General features: G+C 35.0%; 1 protein-coding gene across 3 annotated transcripts in view; it reads left to right on the top strand.

Moving 5' to 3' along the window:
• The window catches only part of PLXDC2 (plexin domain containing 2), a gene marked incomplete at both ends in the record, with an annotated part of 380,548 nt that overhangs the window by 340,615 nt on the left and 12,153 nt on the right, over positions 1-27,780 (top strand). For all 3 annotated transcript variants that reach the window (XM_084254370.1, XM_084254369.1, XM_084254368.1), the window contains one exon: positions 17,887-18,047. In XM_084254370.1, coding sequence (XP_084110496.1) covers positions 17,887-18,047 — 161 coding nt within the window. The remainder of the gene's footprint in view (positions 1-17,886; positions 18,048-27,780) is intronic.

Genomic DNA, 27,780 nt, shown 5'->3' with positions numbered 1-27,780 from the left:
GACTAAAATATTCTATAATGCCAAGAGAAAAAATAATACTCCTATAATTAAATAGGTGTGGCATATTCTGTGTGAAAGAAAGCTAAAGGGTTTCTTATGTTAGAGAAGTGTTCAAAGCTTTTGATGCACGTCTGTCAATTCATTCATTTCTCCAGAATGCATGTTAATTGCAAGGCACTGTAGGTTTGGGGATAAGGTAGTGAACATGCTTAGACAAAATCTTTGCTCTTAGAGAACATGTATCTAAAGAAAATTGGAGATGGTTATGAAGATTTAGTAATATCTGTCACTTCTCCACATTTGTTTATAAAAAACCTTTTTTACAAGTATCATCCCATGATCTTAATGCCTGGAGTGCAATTTGGGAAATAGTTTTCTACAATATTTTTAATTGTCCCAGGGGAAATCTTTAGATTTGCTTACTGTAGCAAGGAAACATAAAGCTGAAGGTTTTTTTAATGCTGATCATGCTGACAAATTAAGTTAAGTAAATTTCAAGACTTAAATTTAGCACTTCGTTCCTTTTCTGTTATACTAGAAAAGTTGAACACTAAATCATTGGTATGCCACAAGTATACATCAGAATTCCAAAATATCACAAATAAGACTTCAAATATATCTATATACTGGAAGTCTTTCCACATCTAGGGCGTGGAAAAATTTTTTTTCTAAAACCATTCAAGTGCAGTTAGAACAGACCAACCTAACCAGTGGCAAGTCCCATCAAAAGAATATGCAAAGGAACTCACCAATGACTAATTTCTAAGGTGCTTCATTAAGATTTCATGCTATCATTGTCTTTTATTTCATGGAAGATGGAAATACAGGAAAGATTGCCAATTTAAGTCTCACTTAATTAGTTAATTAAGTATGTTCAAAACAGAATTTCAAATTGTCCTTTCCTCCAGTTGAACGTTTTGGGAAAATTGAGGCAATAATGAAATAGGATGCCTAATCTAAATGCTCTCTCACATTTATTGAGAATTACTAGTGAAATGCAAGTTAATGCATTTTATAAACTTTTATGGCAAAGATGTTCAGCACTTTTTATTTCTTGATTTAATTTCTTTATTCAATGTGCTGTTCATAAAAACATTTCAATTTAGAGTTCTGTACTTTCTGGTGACATTTTTTAAAGTAATCAGTTTCTGGCTAGAAACCAGTGACTCTGCCTTTAGGTATACCCTCTCCTTTAGATAGGGGTTACCTTGGCTTCCAGTCTTCTCGGCACCTTCTATAGGTTAAAGTGGTTGATTTTCTTAGTTGAATTCACAGGTAACGTGATGTTTCACTCTCTAGGAAATTTTCCTTCATCTTTGATATGAAAGCATAAAGTACTTCTGAGCAGCCAGACATCAAAGGCACACAAAAGGGTTTCTCATTGACAGGATGGAAACTGAGTTATAATCTGCTAAGTCATTCTAGAATCTTCAATTGTGCATTGAGTTTCCCAGTACAGTTAAATTAGATAGGGCCTTTGGAAGTTCCAGGTCAGTTTTTTGATTGGAGAAATTTTATTTATCTTTGGTGTTGAGAACACAACCCAAGCTCACTTTTTTGCTTCTTTCAAAGTTTCTTTTTTTTAGTAATGTTGTTTCTTTTTGAAAAAAATATTTGAATATGTATTGCTAGAAGGTGAGTAAAGCATGTGCACATAGGAGATGTGAAAATGTACCTCCAAAGTTTTATAGATAAAGAATGTCTGCCAGATTAATATTAATTTTTTAAATCTGAAGTAGAATAAATATTTGAATGTAAGTTCTTAATTGCTGCTAATATTTAAAATATCAGCACTTCAGAAAGTGTTGACATGTTATGCAAAGTGGAACTGTGGTTGCCATTTCTTCTTGTTGCTAGGAATTTCACTAAGCCTGAATTCTGCAACCCCGAAATTCTTGAGTCAGAAAGTTGTTTCTCCAGCAAAAAAATGCTGAATAGCTGTATTTAGCATTTTGTAAGCATGATTAAGTTAATTCTAAGGTACAGATCTTTGAAGTGATTGATTTCAAAAAACTAACAGTTATACTTTGAATGAAACTATGAAATGACTGATCTAAATTTTAATTCTGTTGTGTTTAGTTTCCTGTTTTTTTAAATATCATAAGATGCTTAATCCAAAGATAAAATGTTAGAGCATTATTCGGATGTTTTCACTAGACTACTTCTAAGGTGATACCTCTATTATCTAGTCTGTAGTGACAGATCAAATGTCTAGTTTTCATTTGTCGTTCAGTTGAATTATTTTTTACTTTAATGCATAAATCATCAAAGTAAGACCTTTTGGCTGTTTTTCCTATTTTCCCTTGCTATTTTTTTCATATGTTTCTTTCACATAGATCACAGTCTTACAAGCAAAGGAAAACTGTTATTTCCTTTTGACAAGCTATTGAATATCATTTTCTGCTTGTAAAACTGTAAAGTGTTTTGGTATTTGGTTTATCTTTTGCTTGTTTTGGCTACTTTTCATGACAGTACTAACCACTCAAAGTATGTAAAATACTATGATAGTGAAAATTTAATTTACTTCAGAATATTATTTTGAATATGCCTTAGGAATAAGGAATTTTATTTTTATACAGAGTAGTGGTTCTCAACTTTTCCAATATAGTGGAGTTATCTGATTATTCTCATTGAATTTTATTATTCCCACTTATGAAAACTCCAGAATTCAAACTGATCTCCATACCAATTAAATCTTAACCTCTAGAGCTGGGTTCCAAGCATTAATAATTTGAATTTTTTTAAAGATTTATTTATTTATTTATTTATTTATACAAGCGCTGGGTATAGTCAGAAGCATGGGAGGGTGAGAGAATTCACCAGAGCCAGAGCGGGGAACAAAACAGGCAGACTGATGAAATACACTGCTGAGGGGAGTCACGGGTGTGGCAGGAGAGGTCTGCGTGCCATGTGGGACCCTCACTGGCGGCCGGGGATTGAACCGGCGCTACAGAGGTTGTGGGCAGCTTTGCAGCCCAGCACTCAACCACTGCACCACCAGGGGAGGCCCCAATAATTTGAATTTTTTAATAACATCTTTTTATTTTGTTTTTAATATTTTAAAAATTTTATTCATTTATTTTTAATTGAGGTAATATTTGGTATTAGCATCAGGTGTAGCATCAGGTATTAGCACCCACCACCAATTCACACATATTCCACCACCTTAAAGCATTGTGCTTCTCTTTGTTCTTACCTCTTCCCCACGCACTCCCCTGCCTTGGTCCTTCAGTTCTGTGGTCAGCTATCAAGCATTAGTTTTTAAACTTGTCTTTTTCTGATTATCAGTTTAGTTACTTCATATTCTGCATATAAGTGACACCACCCAGTATTTATCTTTCTCCTTCTGACTTATTTTACATAGCATTATCCATTCATGTTCCATCCCTGTTGCCGTAAATGGCGTGCGTTTCCTTTTAAATCTCTGAGTAGTATTCCATTGTGTATATGTACCATATAGTCTTGATCCACTCTGTAACTTAGTATAATAAGTTATACTATAGTAAATCTGCTATAATAAATGGTGGATACAAAATAGCACAGTGGACGTGATCAGGAGTGCTTAGAGCATGGGGTCTAGATGTTGAGAGAATTCATAGAACTTTTCTGAGTGAAATGACAAAGGAAGCTTCCTACTTATATGTAAAGGAGCTGCCAAAGTGTATTTTCAACCCACTAAACTCAGTGATCATCCTCAAGGTGGTCACCACTTCAACACTAAACTTTTCCATGCTATTTAATCACCAACAATGCCTACTGTTCATATAAATTGCTGTTCCAGTTTATAAAAAAAAAAATAGCAAGTGGTATAGAGAAAAGATATGCTATTTTTAAAAAGACACAAAGCTTCAAAGAGAGCAGTTTAATCCATTAGATGGTAAATTTAGTGTAATCTTTTACAACAGCTAGGTTTTCAACAGCTAGGCTTACTGTTCCATTAAGGCTAATTTTTATCCTATTCTTACTCTGCTGTGCTCAAATACTACTATGCAAGATTTAAAATGTATCTTGGGTAGTAAGGACAGGAGTTAATTATTCAGCATTAATTCATAACTGTGCTGTAATCCTCAGAGACCAAATATTATTTTGGTTACAATAATGAATTAACTTGTTAGATAAAATTTCAACCATACATTATTTTAACACCTGTCAGCATTTTGCTCAGCAACTATTAAAGGAAAATTACAAAAATATGAAGGTTCATTTCTATGGAATGTTAAGAAATATTTGTTTAGCCTAAAAAAGAAAAGAGAAGAGGAAAAGTGAACCACATAATGGCTGGATAAGAAGAAAACAAACAGAAAAATAGTATCCCAAATTCTGTTGTGCAAATAAATATATTAATGTGAACAGAATAAACATGCAAATTAAATTATTGATTATAGATTAATGAATCTTGAATAGATTACTAGACTGACTTTTTTAAAAAACAAGCTTCAACTATATGTTGTAGTATGAGATGCAAATAAAGCATAGATCAATGGCATAAAATACTTAAGGTAAAGTGATAGAATAATATATATCCTTCAAATATAACCTTAGGAAAGCTAGAATGGTAATATAAATAAAAGACTAAATAGACATAAAGGTAAAGAGTATGAATAAAGGTATAGAGGAACTAACAAAAGGACAAAAAGATCAGGAAAACTTTACAATTTTAAAATGTAGAAAAAAAATTAGAGAATGTAGATTTATACCGTACTGTCAACCACCTATATCTGGTTGATATTTATAAAACACTGTTCCCACTTATAATAGGAACTAATACAGTGGTCATTCACATTGAGGCAGGGTGGGAATGGTGAGGACTGCCTAAAAGGGGGGAATGAAACTTTCTGGCTGCATAGAAATGTTCAATATCTTGGGTTATGGTTACTTTGGTATATACAGTTATCAAATTTGTTAATTTAAGTTTTGTACATTTCAAAGATGCAAATTTTGCCTCACTTTAATAAAAAGAGAGAAACTTTTATGTACTTCTCAAAAACTTGGTATAGTTTTTAAAAATCCTCATGAGTAAATTCTTCCAAATTTCTTGAAATTCTCAGTTGAGGAATGCAAAGCATCTTGTCCTTAGCAAACCAGCTTCTCTGATTAGTGGGCATAAAATTAGCATTTCTGATTATGTTACTCATGTTTCACTTTAAATTATTCTTAGACTTTTCCCATGTAGTTATAATAATAAAATGATCTAGCTATTATTGGGGTGTTACTATACCCCAGACACTCTTCTAAGGACTTTGCTTGTTTATCTCCTTTAAGCCTTACAGCATACTATGAAGAAAGAACTGTTATAATCCCATTTTATACATGAAACATCAGAAGCATAGAGATTTAGTAATTTGGGATCACATGTTTTATAAGGGAAATAGCTGGACTATACCAACCAATACTCTGGTGTCAGAGTGTGTGACATTATGTCATTATGTCATTTTATGTTATTACGTCCTGCAAGGAGGGTTGCCTGAGATATTGTACAGTTGGCTATGTAACCATTTTCCTGCTATTCTTCGTCTATCAAAGCATTCTGGCTTCTCAGCGAACACAAGCGGCACCTATTGCCAAATCTGGAGTCAAACTAAGTCTTATCATTCCACTAATCCCCCAACACTGAGGCTAAATCCCTTGCAGCTGTAAAATTCATAGGAGAGTTACCTACCCATGGAGGGGGGCCATTTTGCAAAGCTGATTTGATGAGAAAGGTTAGGCAAGACTACTGCTTGCCTTCTGAACCATATCCTATCCAAAATTCAATGTGTGCGACTCTATAATTCAAGAAACTTGATATTCCAGGACCAAAGAGGCAGACAATTGTAATAAACACCACTTTAGAGTATCTCTCCTCCCCAAATGGCTAGATTGTTCTGTCCCCATGGGAGGAATTATCTGCTTTGCAGGTATTGATGCTGGGCAGTGGAACTTAAGTACTCTGTAAGAATGGTTCTCAGTGGTCTCATTTATTTTCTTCCTAAACTTGGTCAGTAGGCACCATTTATTAGTTGTGGTAATACGACTAAAATGAAATTCTAGGATCTATTTAATTTTCCAGTTTTGGATGCTTTCTCTTTGCACATACATATGGTCTACCACTTACCTTCCTGGGGGATTGTCTCCCTCAGTCCAGAACAAATCACAAATAAATTGTATGGTGATTAAGAATGTTAAGAACTAAGGTTTTAGTTCTGAAGCAGACACACGTAGGCCAAATTGACATCTCCAACAACAAAATTAATCCATGCGTTTTTAAGTAGCCCTGAGATTTTCATTCATTCTGATTGTAAACTCAGGTGTTAAAAGAACTTCGGATTCATTTAATATTTAGCAGTTTTCAAAAGAAGTTGCTTATAAATACTGAATAGTTGATTTTATTTTGATTCCCTATACCTCATCAGCTAGGCTTTTGTTTTTCAAGTAGCAGCTACACATTCTGTCTCTCCTGCCCCACATCCTAGCTGCTGTCCAGGTCTTGAAATGGGGAGTTAAGCACAGAAGGACCAGAGTGGCATGTTTTCCTAGGATGGGTATATAGTACAGGGCATGTGAGATTGATCTTCATCTTCCAGTAGAAAAATTATTTCCTGAGATGGCCTTACTTTCATCCGGCATTGCTCTTGAGCATCACCAAGAGAATTAATTCCATTTCCATTGATAAGAAGGCCTCATATTGACCTGGTAGTACAGTCATGAGTCAGCAGAATGGAAGTGCTTGGGTTTCATATTAGCTAAGTGGTTCTGATCCACATCTTTCTCCCCATGCTGATAGTTGTGGATCAAGGGTATTCGAAATCTGTGTTCAGAAAATCTGATAGATTTGATTGGAAAGTACATCCTGATTGAGAAAATTATAGGCTTTTTATACAAATGGGCTGTTTTAACATAAGTAACTTCATTCTGGAGTGGGGGAGATAAATGGCATGAAGATTCATTCTGTTTTGTGCCGCTAGATCTTAAAGAGTATCTTGTCAACCTTATTTTGATATCGTGTAGTCGCTGGCTATGTTCATTAGGAAAACCCCAACTCTTTTCTATAATTTAAAACCACGATTTCTTAGGCATTGTAAGAGGTTGGCGTGCACTTTAAAGAGAAACAGTTTCTATGAAACCCTTTAGTTGATGTTTAGATGCAGATTCTATCTTTTTTATAGCTGAGTAGTATCACATTGTGTATATATTCCACATCTTAATCTCCTCTGTCCTTGAAAAACTTAGGCTGTTTCCATAACCTGGCTATTGTAAATAATGCTACAGTAAACATAGGAGTGCATGTAGCCCTTCAAATTTGTCTTTTTGCATTCTTTGATAAATACTTAGGAGTGGAATTGCTGGATCATATGGTGGCTCTATTTTTAATATTTTGAGGAGACTCCTGAAACATATAAACTATTGTAAGCTAATGCAACTTCAATAAAAAAAAATTAACTGAAAAAAAGTGATGGTTAAGTATACTTTTAAATGAAAAAGCAAGGCAACTGGTATAGAAAGCTGATGTTCAGAAAATTTTAAAAGTTAAATCTTAAAAAGATCTTGGATGCTGAAAATATTGGAGACCCATGGTAGATGATTATAAAAATAGCACACACACACAAGAGATGAAAAAAGAGACATGGATTTTTCAGATTAATTTGTTTTTTATGGCCACAGTAAATACCATAAATCCTATTTTATTTTTTTAAAGATTTATTTATTTATACAAGAACTGGGGTACAGGCCAGATTTGCAGGAGGGTGAGAGGATTCACCAGAGACAGAACAGGGAACAGAACAGGCAAACTGATGAAATACACTGCTGAGGGGAGCAGCGGGCGAGACAGGAGAGGCCTGCCATGCCATGTGGGACCTTCGCCAGCCAGCCGGGATCGAACCGGTGCTTGCAGAGGCTGCGGACAGCTTCACAGCGTGGCGCTCAACTGCCTGCGCCACCAGGGGAGGCCCTAGAAATCCTATTTTAGACCCTCGCACATACACATACACATACACAAAAGCTCTGACCACGTTAAGCTACCGTGCCTCGAAGCAGCCTACTGGTGACTGCTCTCAAACACTCCTCATTTTGGTGGAATCAAGTATTTCCGTGAATATAATTTCACAGAAATTTTATCTAGCTTCCTTTTATAAGATAAAAATAACAAGGCTATTGCTTAAAAAAAAAAAAGGATTATCATACCCTAAGCTCTTTTAGAATATTTTATATGTTTCCCTGAATAAAATTTCACAGCTGCCCCATTGTAGCTCAGGATGCATAAGAGATGCTGAGGCCACTGTCCCTGTCCAATATTGTTCTCACCATACATAATGCCCCTACTGTGCTTAGGGTACCCATTTAAAGGTCTTTTCACAGTACTTATCCAAAGCCCTCCTATGGGGATGCCATAATATGAATTGTGAATGTATTGTCAGTGCTGCACATCGTACATTAGCTATAGCTTGTATAATCATTTCCATATATTCTAATACCTGACCTCTAACTGATATTAACATATTGGTAATCATCAAAAAAAAATAGTAACACCATGGTTAAGAAAATGAAAACACTAAGAGAATTATTAAAAATATGAAATACCTGGAGAAACTTTGAATGAGGTCAGGGTCAAGACCATAGATGTAATAAGTTAAGAGAGCTAAAAGAAAAAATGCATGAGTCACAAAATGAGATCAGTTACGGAAAACTTTCAAAAGAAGGTAAATTTACTTTAAAATTTTATCGCTTGATTTTCCTCTGTTACATGCTTTAACTTTTATATATATATATATGGGTTTTATATATATATATATATGGGTTAGAGAATATTCCACAAAGTCATGTATCTCTGTGTGTTCTTAATCCAAAACTGGAACACTAACATTTTAAGCATTCACAGTTTAACTTCATTTTGATGCTATAAAAAAGTAATATTTTGACGTCATCTCTATAAGATTTATGAATTTTGAGCAAATTTGTTCAAGACTTTGCCCAGCCTATGAGCCTTTGGTCCCCCAAAGGATATTGAAACATTGTAGAATTTATGGACAGTAGTGTTTCATTTTAAAGCCAAGAAAAGAGTTTGTTCTAAAGTGATAAAATTTCAGACAAGGAGTATTTCTATTTTAATTGTACTTTATTCGTGGACTTTAATTATTGCAAAATTTAATAGTGAGTAAAGATCATCTCAGAGGTATATTAAAATCTTTTTAACATATTGAAAAGTTGCACTTCTAAATACAGAATATTAATCCTGCATCCATGCAAAACCTGAAAAAAAAAATCAGCATTACAGCAAAGCAGCATAGAAGTTTAAAATTAAATGCAGTACTTGGAAGAAACAGCATGTTGTTTTCTTCCTTCTTTCCTATCTTTTTTCTTCTACTTCTTTGTTTTACCTTTCTTCTTATAAATATATTATCATAAACATTTTTTGGAGTGCAGGAAATTAAACATATTTATGCATCAGGTCTTAGATATTTTCTAATACATAAATTCTGTTGTCTTTACTATGATGGTAGCTAAAAGTTACCCAAAATAGCTGATTACTTGGATAGATTTCACAATTCTCACAGTACTCTCTGGTCAACATATAGATCTGCATTTTTTAGAGTACTTAAAAAATTAGAACTTGTAGGATCAGATGAGAGTATATTAGCTTTGATATTATTGATTTTCTGTGCTTCATCTTTGTTTTAAAATAGGTCTCCAACTGAATACAAAAAAAAAAGGACTTAATTTTATAGGTTTTAAAAATATACTCCTATACTTCCTTTTTTGGCTCTGAGGCTTTGTTTTATGGTGGTTTATTGTCCTTTGTCATTAATTCCTCCTATTTGCATGGGCAATGTGAGGCTTAAAAAGCTAAAGATCTGAGCTGTCCTTGATATGTTACTATGCGAGGATAGTTATTTAGCCTCTGTTCACTTTTGTTTTTTGTTTATATTCAAAAGTATTTTTTATTTATTTATATTATTTAATTTTTTTACATCACTGTTCATTTTTAAACAATATTTGCTTCCCCCACGCCCTCAGGTGTAGTTCCCATATCATTTCCTTCACCAAGACACCCATGCACCATCACCTCAGTCTCCTGTGCTCCTCCCTCCCTCTCTCTGATCCCTCTCCCTCCAATTCCCCTGCAGTATGTCTCTGATTTATAATTGTCCCATTTTGCTTTGTGGTGTTTTGTGCTGTTATTATTTTTTTACACTGATGTCTAATTTGGTTCCCCTATATTCCTGCTATAAGTGAAACCATCCAAAATTTTTCTTTTTCCTTCTGGCTTATTTCATTGAGCATAATTCCTTCTAGTTCCATCCACACTGCCACAAATGGCATGAGTTTATCTTTTTTTGATTGCTGAATAAAAGCCATATACGACAACCCCATCGCCAACATTATTCTCAATGGCGAAAAGCTAAAGGCCTTTCTTTCCTTTAAGATCAGAAACAAGACAAGGATGTCCTCTCTCACCACTGCTCTTCAATATAATACTGGAGGTCCTGGCCAGGGCAATAAGACAAGAGAAAGACAGACAAAGAATCCATATAGGAAAAGAAGAAGTAAAACTATCACTATTTGCAGATGATATGATAAAAAATATAGAGAACCCTAAAAACTCCACAGAAAAACCACTCAAAATAATCAACCAGTTCAGTAAAGTAACAGGATATGAAATCAATACACAAAAATCAGTAGCCTTCCTATACACAAAGAATCAATATGAAGAAGAAGAATTCAAGAAAACCATCCCTTTTATAATTGAAACACAAAAAAAGCCAAATACTTGGGAATAAACCTAACAAAAGAGGTGAAAGACCTATACAAAGAAAATTATAAAACACTGTTAAAAGAAATAGAAGAAGAAACAAAGAAATGGAAAGACATTCCATGCTCATGGATCAGAAGAATTAACATTATTAAAATGTCTGTCCTACCAAAGCAATATACAGATTCAACCTATTCCAATAAAAATCTCAATGACATTCTTCAAAGAAATAGAACAAATACTGATGAAATCATATGGAAGCACAAAAAAAAACATGAATAGCCAACGCCTTACTGATGAAAACAAAGGAGAAAGGAGGTATCACACTTCCAAACTTCAAGCTATACTACAAAGCCATAATAATTAAAACAGTTTGGTATTGGAACAAAAACAGACACAAACAAACCAATGGAATCAAATAGAGAGCCCAGAAATAAAACCATACTTATATGGACAACTGATCTTTGACAAGGAGCAAAGAATATGCAATTGAACATGGACACTTTGTTCAATAAATGGTGTTGGGAAAACTGGACCACCACATGCTAAAAAAATGAAACTACCTTCACCATGCACAAAAATCAACTCAAAATGGATAAAAGAACTGGATATAAAACCTGAAAACATAAAATATATAGAAGAAAATATAGGTAAAACACTACAAGACATACATTGCAATAACATCTTTAAAGACTCATCACCCAAAGCAAAGATGGTCAAGGAAAAGATAAACACCTGGGATTACATCAAACTGAAAAGCTTCTGTACAGCAAAAGAGACATTAACCAAAACAGAGAGACACCCCACTGTTTGGAGAAAAAAATCTTTGCACCCCAATCAACTGATAAGGGACTGATCAAAAAGATATACAAAAACTCACACGACTCAACAAAAACAAAATAATCCAGTCAAGAAATGGGCAGAAGAACTTAAAAGACATTTCTCCAAAGAAGAAATGCAAATGGCCAACAGGCATATGAAAAAAAATGTTCAGCATCCCTTATAATCAGGGAAATGCAGATTAAAACCACAATGAGATACCACCTTACACCAGTAAGAATGGCACATATCAAAAAAACAGGCAACAACAAATGTTGGCAAGGATTTGGTGAAAAAGGAAATCACCTACATTGCCGGTAGGAGTGCAAACTGGTCCAGCCACTATGGAAGGCTGTCTGGAGATTCCTCAGTCTACTAAAAATGGAGCTACCATACGACCCAGTAATTCCACTGCTAGAGATCTACCCAAAGGACACAAAAACATTGATTCAAAAGAACACCTATATCCCTATGATTATTGCAGCACTATTTACAATAGGTAAAACCTGGAAATAACCCAAATGCCCAAAAATAGATGACTGGATCAAGAAGATGTGACATATATCTGTTTGCTTTGGGATGAATAAAAGAGCATAAGATATTTCTAAGAATAAAATGTGAGTTTGGATCTTCAGACTAGATTCTTTTTTTGAATATCCCCCCCAGCTCCTAATAGATTCTGATGAGCTTAAGAAGTTTTTACCCGAAACAGGTTCATTTTTTATAACCCACTCTGCCAGTCAATTTCCAAGAACAATCAGTCAAACCACGGGAATGAAAGACTATATGCAAAGTAATCATTGTTTGTCTTTTCTGAAGGAGTGAAATCAATTTATTTGAGCAGTCTGCCCTTGAGGTAAATGAACTAAGTTTCAATTATGGAAATTACCAGCACTTGCTTATACTTTTTAAATTTCAGTTTTGCATTTGAGGTTCATCATATTTTACAGTTTCTTCATGTTCTATTGGCAGGTCCCATAAGTGTGTAAACCCTATGCCACTTAATTGAGTGATGATAATAAACTGGAAACAAAGTAGAATTTAAAATGAAAGCACATTGATTGAGTGATCGATTCACCTTCAGACTCAACAACATTGAATATGCCAAAATACCTGTTAATAGAGGGAGAGATACAGAAAACTTTAAATTATAAGAAAAAAGGAAAATTTTTTCTCCAGAATTGTGTGTGTCACTTTGGCCACTCCATTCAGATGTTCATTCCAAAGCATTTGGAAATAATACTGGTTTTGGATGCAAGGATTCCTCCATAATATTTTTAAATTGAATCCATTATTATACTTCTCTCTAAAAGGTTTGCCCTAATCATAAAGTCATATACACACTCAGAGAGCCCCAGATATCTATTTTGTCTACTGGTTGATGGTATCTTGAGGATCCCTGAAGATAGTTTATTTTTAATATCATCATCCAAAATGTTATAAAATAACTATTTTACTAGTAAAATGCTAGCCCCTGTACAAATTTCATTAGATATGACTTGGTAATATCTACACCAGCACTGTGAAGGAGCTTTTAAAGACTTAATATGAATAACCATAACTAAAAATATTAATAAATAATAACTGTGAAAGCTAGCATGGTGTAAACCCCAAGGTGTAGACTCCATTGTGAGTTTATGTTATATTGCCAAGCCATGTCCAGCAAGTCAAAGACAATTTGACTGACAAGAGCTCCTGTTGAATAGAACATGTCCCTGGCTCACTTCTTCCTCAGAAGGGTTGTGTCTTGCCTGCTTCCTCCTGAATAGGCTCTGGCTCATTCCCTGGTCCCCAGGGGAAGTGGCAGCATGAGGCCAACACAGAAATGCCGTTTTTTAAAACTAGTGTTTCCATTTTCTTCAAGTTAATACCTGAAAGTGGGACTACTGGATCCAATGGTAATTCTCTCTATAATTCTTTGAGGAACTTCTGTTCTCTTTTCCAGGATGCTGCACCAATTTACATTCCCGCCATCAGTACACAAGGTTCCTTTTACTCCACAGCTTCAAAAAAATTTATTATTTCTTGATTTTCTGATAATAGCCATTTTAATCAGTAGGAGATGAAATCTCATTATGGTTTTGATTTTGATTTGCATTTTCCTAATGATAAGTGATACAGAACATCTTTTCATATGTCTCTGGCTGTGTAACTTTTTTGGTGAAATATCTATGTATATCATCCGCTTATTTTTTTTAAATTTTTTTTTAATTTTTTTTTTGTGGGACCCTCACCGACGGCCAGGGAACGAACCGGCGCTGCAGAGGCTGTGGGCAGCCTCGCAGCCCAGCGCTCAACCGATGGGCCACCAGGGGAGGACTATCCGCTTATTTTTTAACTGAGTTTTATTTTATTTTGTTTTATTTGTATAAACTGAGTTGTTTATACATTTGGGATATTAAACCCTTGCCATAGATATGGTTTGCAAATATCTTCTATTCAACTGTCTACCATTTTGTTTTGGCAATAATTTTTCTCTGTGCAGAGGCTTTGTAGATTGATGTAGTCCCATCTGCTTATATTCTCTTATTTCTCATGTTGGAGGCAAATTAATAAAGACATCATTAATACTGGAAAAAAAAAAGAAATGCCCTGCCTTTTCCCTCATCCTGTGTGTGTGCACACACCCACACCCACACCCCCAAAGCTGCATCTTAGAATCAATAGAGTGATGCTTATAAAAGACTGCTAATCCCAGAATAGAACTGGATGATTTTTGGATGGATGGGTAGGTAGAAGGAATGATGGAATTATAGAAAAGAAGAGGAGGATAGGAGAAACAGAGGGCTACATGGATGGAATTGTGCGTAGAGGCAAAAAAAAAAAAAAATGTCAAGGCTTCCCTTCTTGACTCAAATAGATATTTTTTCCATTTTTATCTAAATCAGTATTTTAAATAATCCATGAAAGTAATGTGTTATATTCCTTCAAAAATAACAAAAAAGCAAGTACACAAATGCAACAATATATGCATACTTATTAATGAAGCCAAACATTTAAAAGTAATAAAAGTTAATATTAAGTTTATAGTGTCACGAATCTAATAGTGTAATTTGTCGTAATCTGCCTCATATAAAGAATGTAATAATCATTGTATTAATAAAGTGCTTATTATATGCTATATACTTATAAGCTTAGGTTAAATTCTTGATATGTATTAAATGTTTAATTCTCACAGCAATGCCGTAGCAGAGATAAAGTAACTGAAGGCCAGACAGATTAAGTAATTTGTTATAACCTCATTTTATTTTTATTGGAGAAGTGGTTATTCCAATTTTGTAAGCTTTATTTTTCTTTCTTTTTTCCTACTCCATCTCTGACCCTCCTTCCCTTCATCCTGTCTCCATATAAGTGCATATAAAAGCATACACAGACCTAAGCCCTTATTCCAGGAAGTAACAGCACAGACACAGCCTCTGCCCTTTTGGAAGCACAATGTTAATTCTTTAACCATATTTGAATTAATATCCCTTTATTCAGAACTCACAACAGGAAAGAAGAGGAAGTATCAATACATAGAGCTCAGTGTTGAGGGGTTATTGATCACAGACTCAGAGTACAGACATCTGAGATCAGTCCCAATTCATCTTAATAGCTTTATGTCACTAACACATTTCTTAATTTCCCTGTGCCTTTGTTTCTTCCTCTTAAGTGAGAATAAAAATAATGCCAGCCTTTTTTAGTCATTGATTTGATACCGTTAATGCAAATATGACTGCACATGCAAATGAACTTTTAGACTTTTTATTGTGGCAAAATACATAAAATATAAAATTTACCATCATAATATTTTAAGCATATAATTCAGTATGTGGTATTAATCTTTTTCATAATATTGTGTCGGCATCTCTATCATAGCTCTTTACATCTTGTAAAACTAAAATTCTATACCCATTAAAAAGAAACTCCTTTATTTCTGTTCAGTCCCTAGCAACCACCATTCTGCTGTCTGCCTCTATGGTTTTTACTCTAAGCATCATATAAGTGGAATCATATAGTATTTGTCTTTCTGTGACTGGCTTATATAATAACAGTATACTCAAGTCATCCATATTGTAATATGCCAGAATTTCCTTTCTTTTTAAGGCTAAGTAATATACAATTTAAGCAAGGAGATTTTTGATTGCTGGTTATAGGTCTATTCCAACTTTCTATTTCTTCTCTAATCTTCATAGGTTTTGTGCTTCTCAGAATTTGTCCATCTCAATCTAAGTCATCCAGGTTGTTGACATACAATTATTCATAGTACTCTTTCATAAGCCTTTTTATTTCTGTAGATAGTAATTTCTGTTTCTTTTATAATTGGAATCTTCTCTGTTTCCTTTTGTCCTAGGTAAAGATTTTCAATTTTGTTTTTCTTTTTCAAAGAACCAACTTTAAATTTCTTTAATTTTTTAATTGTTTTTATATACTTTTTTTATACTTTAGTAAGACAAATTAATTATGATTTCTTCCTTCTGTTAGCTTTGGGTAGAGTTTGATCTTTTTCTAGTTCCTTGAGTTGCAAAGTTAGGTTGTGCATTTAAGAAATTTCTTGTCTTCAGTGTTTTATAGTTATAAATTTCTCCTTTGCACTGATTTCCCTGCAATCTGTAAATTTTGATATTTTGTGGTTTGGTTGTTCTTGATCTGTCATCTAATTTCTAGCTTCCTGCCTCATGACAGAGAGGTGGAAGTTGGGCAGCTCACTGTACTAAGAGCTGAAATTGACTGAAATTAACCAGAATTTATAATCCAAACCTTTCATCAGCATGCTTCATTAGAATTCAGAGTTCCAGGATATCTGTGTCAGATAGATTGTGCCAGTACAGTTATTGTCTACATAGAGAGACAAATTCCTGATATTTCCTACTCTGCCATCTTCCCAGAATCCTCTCTATAAATGAATTTTTATATAATGACTTGCTATTTGCAGTAGTAAAGTTCTTTCACTAATAAATTTCTATTATAAAGGAAAAACTTTAGGATTTTGAATGTTACTTCTTGTTTATTTACTTCTTGTACTATTCTGTTATTTCCTATTGAGCACAATTATAAGCAGCCATGTTTGTTTTTTAAACAAAAATAATTAAAATTAAAGAAATAAATCGTGTTTATTAAATTAGGTTAAAAAGACCAAAAACCACTGAGGCAAATGTTAAAAATAACCAAGATGTTAATTGGTATTAAAGGACTAGAAATTACTGTTCTAGAACTTCATTAAGTCTTAAAGAATTTTCTAGTTATTCAAAAATAGCAGCCATATTATACACTAAGATAAAGTTACCTGCTGCATATCATTTAGAAAGATCTCCTTAAATGCCTGAGTAGTCATCAAAGGCTGCAGAATTTTAGAACAAGAAAATACATTAGAGATTAGTTTTTTTGGTTGATTGACTTTGGGTTGGAGAGTTATTGCTTTAGAAATTTAATTCCTCTGTTTCCTAAGTCTCTAAAAATCAGTATTAAAGTGGAAAGCATCTTAGTAAAAGAGAAAATGATACTGGTCTGTGGCATTCTGGAATATTCTCATATATGGTCCATTCCCTGTAGGTAGTGATAAAACTTTTTGAGGGTCATTTAGCATCCATATGTTACACTTTCAATGAACATTTCAGTTTAAAACAGCTTTTGAAAATTATTCTGTGAACTCACAAACAGGCCTTCTGAAAATGCCTGTGAAATTTCCAAAAGAAAATGAGAAGTGAGCTGTCAAAAAGTAATCAATTTTTCCACTGGTAATAGTTCCAGTAGTTTAATGAGAAAAAAAATCAATCTTAAATTTATTATATAGTTAGAGTTTTAGATTTTCTAAGATACTTTTAAGATAAAGGATATTCTATCTATTGAATTATAAATTAGGAGACAATTATAAATTAATTTTAATCATTAATAGTATGGATTTTTCACTGCCCAAATAAGGAGCAATAATATCTAAGACTGGTGCCATGGAAAATAAAGCTTGAACAGGAAGTAAAAAAGAAATCTAATGGTACTTTATTAAAAAAATATAAAAATTCAGGGCCTCCCCTGGTGGCGCAGCAGTTGAGCGCTAGGCTGAGAAGCTGCCCGCAGCCTTTGCAGCGCTGGTTGGATCCCCGGCTGCCGGCAAGTGTCCCACATGGCGCACAGACCTCTCCTGCCACGCCTGCTGCTCCCCTCAGCAGTGTACTTTGTCAGTCTGCCTGATCTGTTTCCCTGTTCTGGCTCTGGTGAATTCTCTCACCCTCCTGCGCTTCTGACTGTACCCAGTGCTTGTATTAAAAAAAATAAAAAACAAAATAAATAAAAATTCTCTCTAATTAAGCAAACTTAAGATGGCCCTCATGAGTGTCCTGACAGCTGTGCTATTTTTCCAGCTTCTACAGATGACAGTGCAGCTGAGAAGAAAAGAGGGAGCCTTCATGCAGGCCTCATTGTTGGAATTCTCATCCTGGTCCTAATTATAGCAGCAGCCATTCTTGTGACAGTCTATATGTATCACCATCCGACGTCTGCAGCCAGCATCTTCTTTATTGAGGTGAGTGTCAAGTACAATACATAAAAACAAAGCTGGGTCATGAACTCTACCCGTTTGCTCACACCACCTGTATTTAATATTTAGCACATGATTTCTCTACTTTGTGGTTGTGAGCTGGCATGCATGCACACACACCTACTGACGGATTACCCTCATATGATGAGTTCAGTTACCTTATCTTAAGAGCTTTGAAAGAAATAAGCTATCTTGCCTATAGCAGATCTAATGAAAAATAGAAACTATCCTATTTTGTCCTATTATATCAAGTGTATTAACCAGCTGTCCTGCTGATCCTAGAAGACTATGTAGCATATGCTAGAGATTGAAGGACTTAGTTTAAATCAATTAATCAACAATTACTGAGTATTGACTGGGTACATGATGCTATATGGTGGTGTGCTGTCAAAACACTCACAAACCAGGAAAAAAGTATAGCTATTGCTATAAACTAATAGATATAACAATAAGATAATGGTAAGTGCCATCAACATTTTGTATAATATGTGTATATTTATACATTTATACGTAAATGTATAGTCATGCACACACACACACACACACACAGCACAGTGTTTAATAAGTGTAGTGTCTTCATGTAAAGAACATAGACTTAGGGGCCTCCCTGGTGGCTCAGAAGTTAAAGTCACAGCACTATCAAGCTATCCCCAGCCACTGCAGCATGAGTTTGATCCCCAGCCAGGGAGCTAACCCACATAGCACAGCAGACCTCTCCTGTCTTGCCCACTGCTCCCCTCAGCAGTGTATTTCAGTAGAACCACCTGTTCTGCTCCCCACCCTGTCTCTGGTGAATCCTCTCACCCTCCACACCTCTGGCCTGTACCTCAGTTCTTGTATGCATAAATAAGTAAATCTTAAAAAAAAAAAAAAAAAAAGAACATAGACTCCGTGCCACCAGGGAGGCCCTATTGTCAATCTTTGTCCTATGGCTCCTCAACCTAGAGTTGGCAGTACCTTCGAATTTCACTCTTTGCTCTTGTTCATACATGCTCTAAGTTCTCCTTGCCACCAAGACATTGCTCATTCTGTTTTCTCCATCAAGAAAGACCTCCCTTTCTATCTCACTTCTTGACTTGAGGGCCCAAAGTGCCTTTGAAGCCATGGACCCCATAAGCTTCACTGTACCATCTCTCTGTCTGGATGCCTGGACATAATCTCTCTTTCCCACTGCAATTCTATCCATACAAATATGTCCATAACTTTTAGGTATATAACTCCTTTCTTGCACTGGAGATAAATATGTATATGACTTATTCTACCCTACAGACTTATATATTCCTTAGGTTTTGGGAAAAAATAAAGTTTCTTTCAAATAAGAGATATTCTATTAATACTTTCTGAGGAAAAAAAAGATAATACATATCCTAAAATATTTGAAACTTCAATTGAAATTTCACATACAACATATTCCATGTTTAATATAATAATTCAGAGGTTATCAAGCATTGCCTTTATATGGAGCACTGTTATTAAATGGTGTCATATGCTTGATTTTCATGAATGTAGAAAACTTTCCCGAGGTCAGGATAGCATTCCTCAAAATACTGACAAGTGACAAGCTGTAAATCTTCAATGGCTAACTAGACATCTGCCTGCTGCTGCAACCCTTATATGTTTGAGCCTTTTAATCCACTATGTGGTGTAGTTTCTGACATCGTGAAAAAGAAGATTCTGTGAAATATCTCATGATGGTGGTATTAGTGGCAAATTGCATGGTGTAAAGGACCTAGTTCACATAAGGTCACTGTAATTCCTGAATACAGAGTAAGACTGTGGTATAGCCTAGGCATTTTTTTCTGTCATTGGCATTTTTATTCTGACTCATCGTTTTATAATCAGACTATATGTTCCTATGTGTGTCGGGGTGGGGGGCGGGGGAGCAGGTGGTTGTGTATATATAAACACATGCATGTATTTATAGAAAGCGTAGCTATCTTAGAGGTCATTTAGTTCTATAGCATCATAACTCAGAGGAAGAGACTGAGGCTCACACTGGTGAGATGATTTCTCCAAGGTCAAAGAGCCATAGTGCCAGGAAAAACTCTCGTCTTTGCGACAAACGTATTCTGCAAGTTCTCCGGCTTTTCTCTTTCCTTTTTCCTTTCCATTAAATCAATTGCCAGTTTCTGCTGAAATCACTCCCTTCTGACTCCCTGCTGTTGTCATGCAGTTCACAGTGGCTGGTCGGTGGATGATTTTTGAAGGGAATAATCATAACTTTACTATTTTTAAAGGCAACCCATGTTTGCAAAATCAAAACACAGACCCGTGATGACTGCACAGTTAGTGAAATGCCAGACCTTTGAATGTGAAGGTTTTAAATTACTAATTAGTGTTATTGGTGCAGAAAGAGAGTGAGTATATCAATATCATTTAAATTGTTTTTTATATTTTATATTATACTGCTGTGTACCTTTTAAATGAAATTGATATGCTTTTTTCGATTATGAAAGTGATACTATTCATTATAGAAAATGTGGACAATGCAGAACTGTAAAAGGAAGAAAAACTAAAGTCATTTAGTTTTATTTATATACAGAAACAATCCCTATTAATATTTTGATTTATTTTCTTCTGGAATTCTTATATGTATAATTTGATACTTCCCATTGAACATAATTATAATTTCACTGAACTGCAGATTGATATTCTTTTGCTTCAAATAACATCTTCTATTTTATTATGAACTCTATAGAAACAACATTTTAATGGCTGTATATGCCATTCAACATTTATTCTATAGCTTTACATTGATTGCTTTGAATGTTGCCAGGTGTTTATTCTGAGAGCAATGAGGGCCCAACATGCACCTCGAAGTCAAAATAGAACCTTATTTTCACCAGATTTAAGACTTGTTTTCTTATTGCTGTTGTAACAAATTACCACAAACCTCGTAACTTAGAACAGCACACAGTTCACTATCTAGAAATCTGGAGATCAGAAGTCCAAAATTAGTTTCACTGGGCTACATCAAGGTCTCAGCAGGGCTGATTCCTTCTAACACTTCAGGGGAGACTCTTGGCTTCTTCCTTCTATCATTCCAACCTCCGTTTCTGTCATTACATCTTCTATTGTTAACTCTGATGCCCATGCTTCTGTCTTGTAAGGGCCCCATGTTGTACTGGGCCCTCCTAAATTATGGGGGATAATGTCCTCATCTCAATGTCCTTAATTTATTAATATTTCCACCTACTACAGACTGGCTGCATCCAATGTAAAGTGCATCACATACTACCCATTAAGCTGTGCACACACCCATAAAACACTTAACAGTTTCAGTGACATGAAAAACATAACCTAATGTGTATCTTACCCATTTCACATTGAAGTCCAAATTGCAGTAAACACTTGTCACAGTTACTCCTGTACTAGACTGTGTGTACACTGTGAGGAAATTTAATGACTTTGCCCTCTAGTCGACATAGGAGATTTCCTAAAATCAATCTTGTGTTGTGGAGCATTGGGGCTCTTTTCCTTTCGTGCCTATTATGAACATATTACTGGTAGTGATGAACATTTATTAAATTCACAAGTAGAAATGATGTACACTTATTACCTTATTTACTCTCCAAAGATTTTTGAAATACTAAACTGATCTCCATGTTGTAGATGAAGATTCTGAGAAACAGAATTTAAGTAACCTGTCAACATCATGCTTTTATTCAATTTGTGCTGAGGGTTTGAGCCCAGGCTCTGCAGAGACCTACTCTTAGTCACTAGGCTGTGCTGCCTTTCTGAGGGTAAAGGAATTTCTGTATTCATTGAATGTAAAAATATTGAAGATGTGTGTCTCAGGAGAGACCTATATACTTAGCACAAATTCCCAAATGAGAGGAAAGAAACAGTTTAAAGGCACTTAATATTTAAGGCCAAAATAATTGTCCAAAGATGTATACCAACTTCTGTAGCTATTGTTATCTAATTTTTGTGATGATAATAATAATGACAGTGGCCTTTTACTATGCTTTGTTCTTGCAGAAAATATACAGCAGCTATTACGCAGTTTGTTTCTATAAGCATTCTTCCACATACAAACTGTTTATGTGGACTTTAGATTTTAAATGTCTTCTTTGTAGAAAGGCAATGAGATGATATGGGAGCTAAAATCTGGAGATACATCCTTGTATGGAGCACTAAGTGGATGTGACTAAATGAAATATCTAAATCAAGAGAGAAGTAGAGGAGGGTCAGGAATCCTAGATGGTAAAGTAAATTATAACCCCACCCCATACTTAGGTTTAATTGGCCCTTTATGCCCATGTTTTCATTTACATCATCAGAGACAAGTGTTCCATGTCAGGAGAATGGGACGCATCTGACTTAGGTTCCAGAAACAGAGGGCTCAATTGGTTTGAATTTATCTGGACTTTATCATTTCTAGAGCTGTGCAACTGGGTTGCCAGGGATGCCCAGAATTACAAAAGAGAAGAGAATTGCCAGATTATAGAATATAATGCAAAACTCATACACGTTTTTAGGATAAAAATATCAAACCCTAAGGAAATGTCATTCGCGGTAGATAACTGGGGACTTCAGATACTTTATTCTGCAAAAGTTTTGCATTATACTCTATAATCAAGACATATTTGCTCGATATAAAACAGATTCTGCCTAATTGTTCACCAAAGTAAGCATTCCAGAAGATAATTCTTTGCTCTTTTGTAATTGTGGGCATCACTGGTACCCCAGTTGCACAGTCCTAGATATGATAAATTCCAGATAAATTCAAACCAACTGAACCCTGTTTCTAGAACTTACGTAGGATGTTCCCCTTCTACGCCTTTGTCGAAGTCCAATGTAGATGAGAAACCCAGGATGGTGAAACCATTTTATGTGACAATTCCAGAGCGGAGACTTGAACTCAGGCCCCTTCATCCTGGCCTTGTGGGTAGTGCTGGGACACTGCGGGTGTAACAACAGTCTTTTGAGCAATTTGCCACTCAAGGGATTCCCCATCCCAAGAAATATTTGTGGATAACAAGGACCCATGGAGAATATGATTAAAGAGAGACAGGCAGCTGTGGCCCTCAACTTTTCCTGGCAATCACAAATGCTCCCAGGAAAGAAGCCAGGGGAATGGAGCCAGGCAGCGATTCAAAGGCTGCTGCTCGGGAGAGAAAAGTGTTTACTAAAAGTTTGGCATCCTGCTTCGCAGCTGCTAGATGAATAGCACTTGGGAGTCAGGAAGGCATGATCTGATGACTAACCTATACAGTAAATGGGGAAGTCATTTCATAGGCCCACGAATCTTATTTTGCCCTGAAGTTGCTGCTTTTTTTTTTTTTTTTTATAATTGAGTTTTGCCCTAAAGGTGTTCATTTTATTTCAGTTGTAAAAAAGACTCACAGGGTAAAATGATTCATTGAAACAAAATATTTTTTATTTTTACTTCTCAGAGGAGGCAAGTGATGGTATTCACTTTTGATGAACTGTTAGGATGAAGGAAAGATTATGCAAAATGGAAATTTTTATTAGATGGCAGCTTTCCTGAATTATAGGAAAATATAGATAAAATTGGTTTGCTTTTAAAAAGATACTGAATGTGGTGGTTTTCTTTCCTTACTTTCTGTCCTAATGCTTTAGATTTTTATTCACATACATAATTGAATATTTTTGAGATGTCAGTTAAGTTTCTGGTGATTCCCTTACATATGTAATCACCAAATGAGATTGTGTTTTATAGATGTTAGCTTTAATTTATTCTTCTGGCTAATGTATTTTAATTTAAATTCCTAGAACTAAAATAGTATTTCTAACTTAATGAAAGATTTTTCTTTCCTTCATTGAAAAGAATTATTAAAAATATTGGATAAAATTGATATATTTCACTGAGTTATCTGCTCCAATTTCTTCTTAATTATCTTTTCCTAACTTGCAGTTTGGAATAGTACATACATACAGATAGATGGATGGATAGTTAGAGTGAATCTTAACAGGAAACCTCTTAATGGGTAAAATAAATAAGTAAAAACTACAAGGTCTACAATTCACTATACATCTGTACACCTGAATGTCATTTTTAGTACATGATATATGTCTTGGATAGCCAGTATTTTCCTTCTGTTACCTCTTGAGAAGATGAGTACTCAGGGCCTCTGCAGTGGCGCAGCGGTTGAGTGCTGGGCTGCGAAGCTGCCCGCAGCCTCTGCAGTGCCGGTTAGATCCCCGGCCACCAACAAGGGTCCCACATGGCGTGCAGACCTCTCCTGCCGCCCACTGCTCCCCTCAGCAGTGTATTTCGTCAGTCTGCCTGTTCTGTTTCCCACTCTGGCTCTGGTGAATTCTCTCACCCTCCTGTACTTCTGACTGTACCCAGTGCTTGTATAAATAAATCTTAAAAAAAAAAGAAAAGAGTACTCAGTTTACAGTACCAACTGTTGAATAATTTTTTGAATAATTTCTTTTAATGATTTATATATGTTTTACATCATTGTTCATTCTTGTACAATGTTTGGTTTATAAATACGTATTTCTTTATTGGGCGGCAGATAATAGAAAATTTATCAGTAATTATTGCTACACAATAATATGAATTTATTTTATTATAAGATTATTTTTCCACCAATTACACATAGTAAATTGTTTTCTGGCTGAAATACAAAACAACTAAAATAAGTAATTTGATTATGCTTTACCTTATAAGTAGCACTAGAATAACTTGTGCTAAGAAAATTAAAATTTGAAATATGGCCTTAGGTAGCTAAAAAAATCAAAATCTAGAAATATATAATATTTATGAAATTAATCATGCTTTTTATATTGATAATTCTACTAGAATTGTTATACAAAGGTGCTTCTAATTTGCAAAAGATTATTTTGCTCTATTTCACTGATGACTATATAAAATTTTCCTTAATATAAACAAAATAACTTTCAATTCAAAATTAAAACAACTTTTCTTGTATTATACAGTAAAGCAATATAGAATCAGAATATTAGTTCTATTTCTAAATTCTCTAATTTCATATTATAATGTGCATATTTTAACTAGAAAGTTATTCATGTATTCAAATAAATTTTTTGTAAACTTGACTGTGCCAAGGGCTATCCTTGCATAGATTTTGAAGGAGAAATGATATTGAGTAAAAAATCTCAATTTTTAAAATTTATTAGTAGGTGGCTATCAGTTTAAAATGTGTCATTGGCTCATGAAGAATAAAGTGGTAGGGTTCAATTTGCACCCATACTTACAGGAGAATAATCAACCTAAAATGTGTTTAAGGAGAATGATTAAGAATAGTAAAGGGCCTCTCTGGTGGCACAAGGGGTTAAGATGCAACCTATGAAGCTATCTGCAGATGCTGAAGCATGAGTTCAATTCCCAGCCAGGGAGCTACCCACATGGCACAGCAGACCTCTCCTGACTTTCCCATTGCTCCCCTCAGCAGTGTATTTCAGTAGATCTGCCTGTTTTTGTTTTTTTTTTTAAAGATTTATTTATTTATTTATACAAGCACTGGGTACAGTCAGAAGCACGAGAGGGTGAGAGAATTCACCAGAGACAGAGCAGGGAACAGAACAGGCAGACCAATGAAACACACTGCTGAGGGGAGCAGCGAGCGCAGCAGGAGCAGTCTGCCGCCATGTGGGACCCTCACCCAGGGGCCAGGGATTGAAACCTCGCTGCAGAAGCTGCGGGCAGCTTCGCAGCCCAGCGCTCAACCGCTGCGCCACCAGGGTAGGCCCATGTTCTGCTCTCTGTTTCTGGTGGATCCTCTCACCCACCCACCCCCACCCCTACACACACACACACACACTTCTGGCCTGTAGCCCAGTTCTTGTATGCACAAATAAATAAATCTTAAAAAAAACAAACAAACAAAACAAAACAAAACAAAACAAAAGAATAGTAAAGACTTGAAACTCATACTGGGAATGGATAAAGGAAAGAGACATTATATAGAGAAAACTATAGACATATAACAATAGCTCCCAACCAGTTTTAATTGGCTCTCCTGTGTATGTAAGATTTCTGACTTGTTCTGGATAGATATGAAGAATGAATCTGAAGGTAGTTGGGGAAAAGCTATGACGATATGGACACGGGCTCATTATGCTTTATAATAATCAGAGGTGGTACTCAGGCTCAGATGCAGATGAGCTCCTTACCAGCAGAGGTATCTTAGCATGCAAGTTCCTTATCAAGAACTACATAGAGGGTAGTTAAGCATTACATAAGTGGTTGAGTCATTCTTTTCCTGTAAATCTAGCATATTCTGATTTTCCTACCCTTTCCAACATTTAATATGTTTCAGAAAATACAAAAATAGCGAAGTAAACAAAGAGGAATGCTTACAGTTATTGAAGACATCTTACTGTTTTAGAGACCCAAAGTGCAAACATAAAACACAGATAACACAAGGGAAACTATAGTTCTATCCAAAGTATATAATTATTTATGAGGTTAAGAATTGGGGTGGGGAGAGACAAAAACCATTGTTTTCATCTTTTAAGGAAGTTGGTAGTATTGAGGAATGTTTTAGATGTCATGGTCCTGTCACCAAGCCACACACAGGTTACCTTTAATCTAAAATTCCACATAAAAACAAAGGAATTTATAAGGAAAGTAACAATGGATGTAAAATGTCTTAAACAAATCTGTGCCAAGAAGTGGTTACTTGGAACACAAGAAAGTAACAGAGGCACAGAGACAAAGTGTTATTCTTTGTTTTCTCCCAACTGTCTAAGGAAAAGTAGACAGTTGAATATGTATGCAATCTTTAAATAGACAGAAGAAACAATGCACACTTGGCATTTCACACTTACAAATAAACCCTTTGTTTTTCCTATCTCCAACTTCCCCCTCTTTTCTCCTAAGGTTTACACCATCCTGAGAGATTCTGGTATAGTATGTAAGTTCATGCTACTCAAAATCACTTCTGCCTCTTTTTCCTTCTCCTACACTTTTCCAAGCAGATTTGGGGCACTTTAAATTATTCACATTCAATTTTTTTCTGAAATTTAATTTCGTATTTTTCCCATTTTTATTTTATTCAAATCTGTAATACCTAATGTCTCTCATATAATCACCACTGATGAACAAAGAACAAAGAAAATACAGTAGGCTGGTCTGAGAACAGTGGCAGAAAGTAGGAAAGGCATGGGTCAACTCCAGTAGCAAGTGAATGTAAGGCACCTGTGTAAGAATCTCTAACCCATTTTGAATTAATTTTTGTGTGTGGTATTAGATAATGCTCTAGTCTTATTTTGTTTACATATGACTATCCAGTTTTCCCAATACCATTTGGTGAATGGTGTTACAGACTTACCTTTCTCCATTGTATGCTTTTGACTCCTTTGTCATAAATCAGCTCTCCATATGGGTTTCTTTCTGGGCTCTCCATTTTATTCCACAGACCTATGCATCTATTTTTATTCCAGTATCATACTGTATTGATTATTTACAACCTTGTAGCACAGTAATAACTCTTTCTTTTTTCCTCAGGATTAATTTGACTGTTTAGGGATATTAGTGATCTCATATAAACTTGGATAATTTTGTTCCTTTTCTTTAGAGAATATCATAGAAGTTCTGATATGTATTGCATTAAATGGCTATATTACTTTAAGTAAGATGGCCATTTTAGCAACATTAATTCTTCTAATCCATGAACATCAAGTGACTATCATTCTTTTGTGTCTTCTATTTCTTTTAACAATTTTTTTGAAGTTTTTGTTGTACAAGTCTTTGACTTCTTTTCACAACTATATCTTT

Source organism: Talpa europaea (assembly GCF_964194135.1).
Source record: "Talpa europaea genome assembly, chromosome: 14".
NCBI classification, from domain to species: Eukaryota; Metazoa; Chordata; class Mammalia; order Eulipotyphla; family Talpidae; genus Talpa; species Talpa europaea.
The sequence above is the reverse complement of the archived record's forward strand: the minus strand, read 5'-3'. Positions and strand labels throughout refer to the sequence as shown.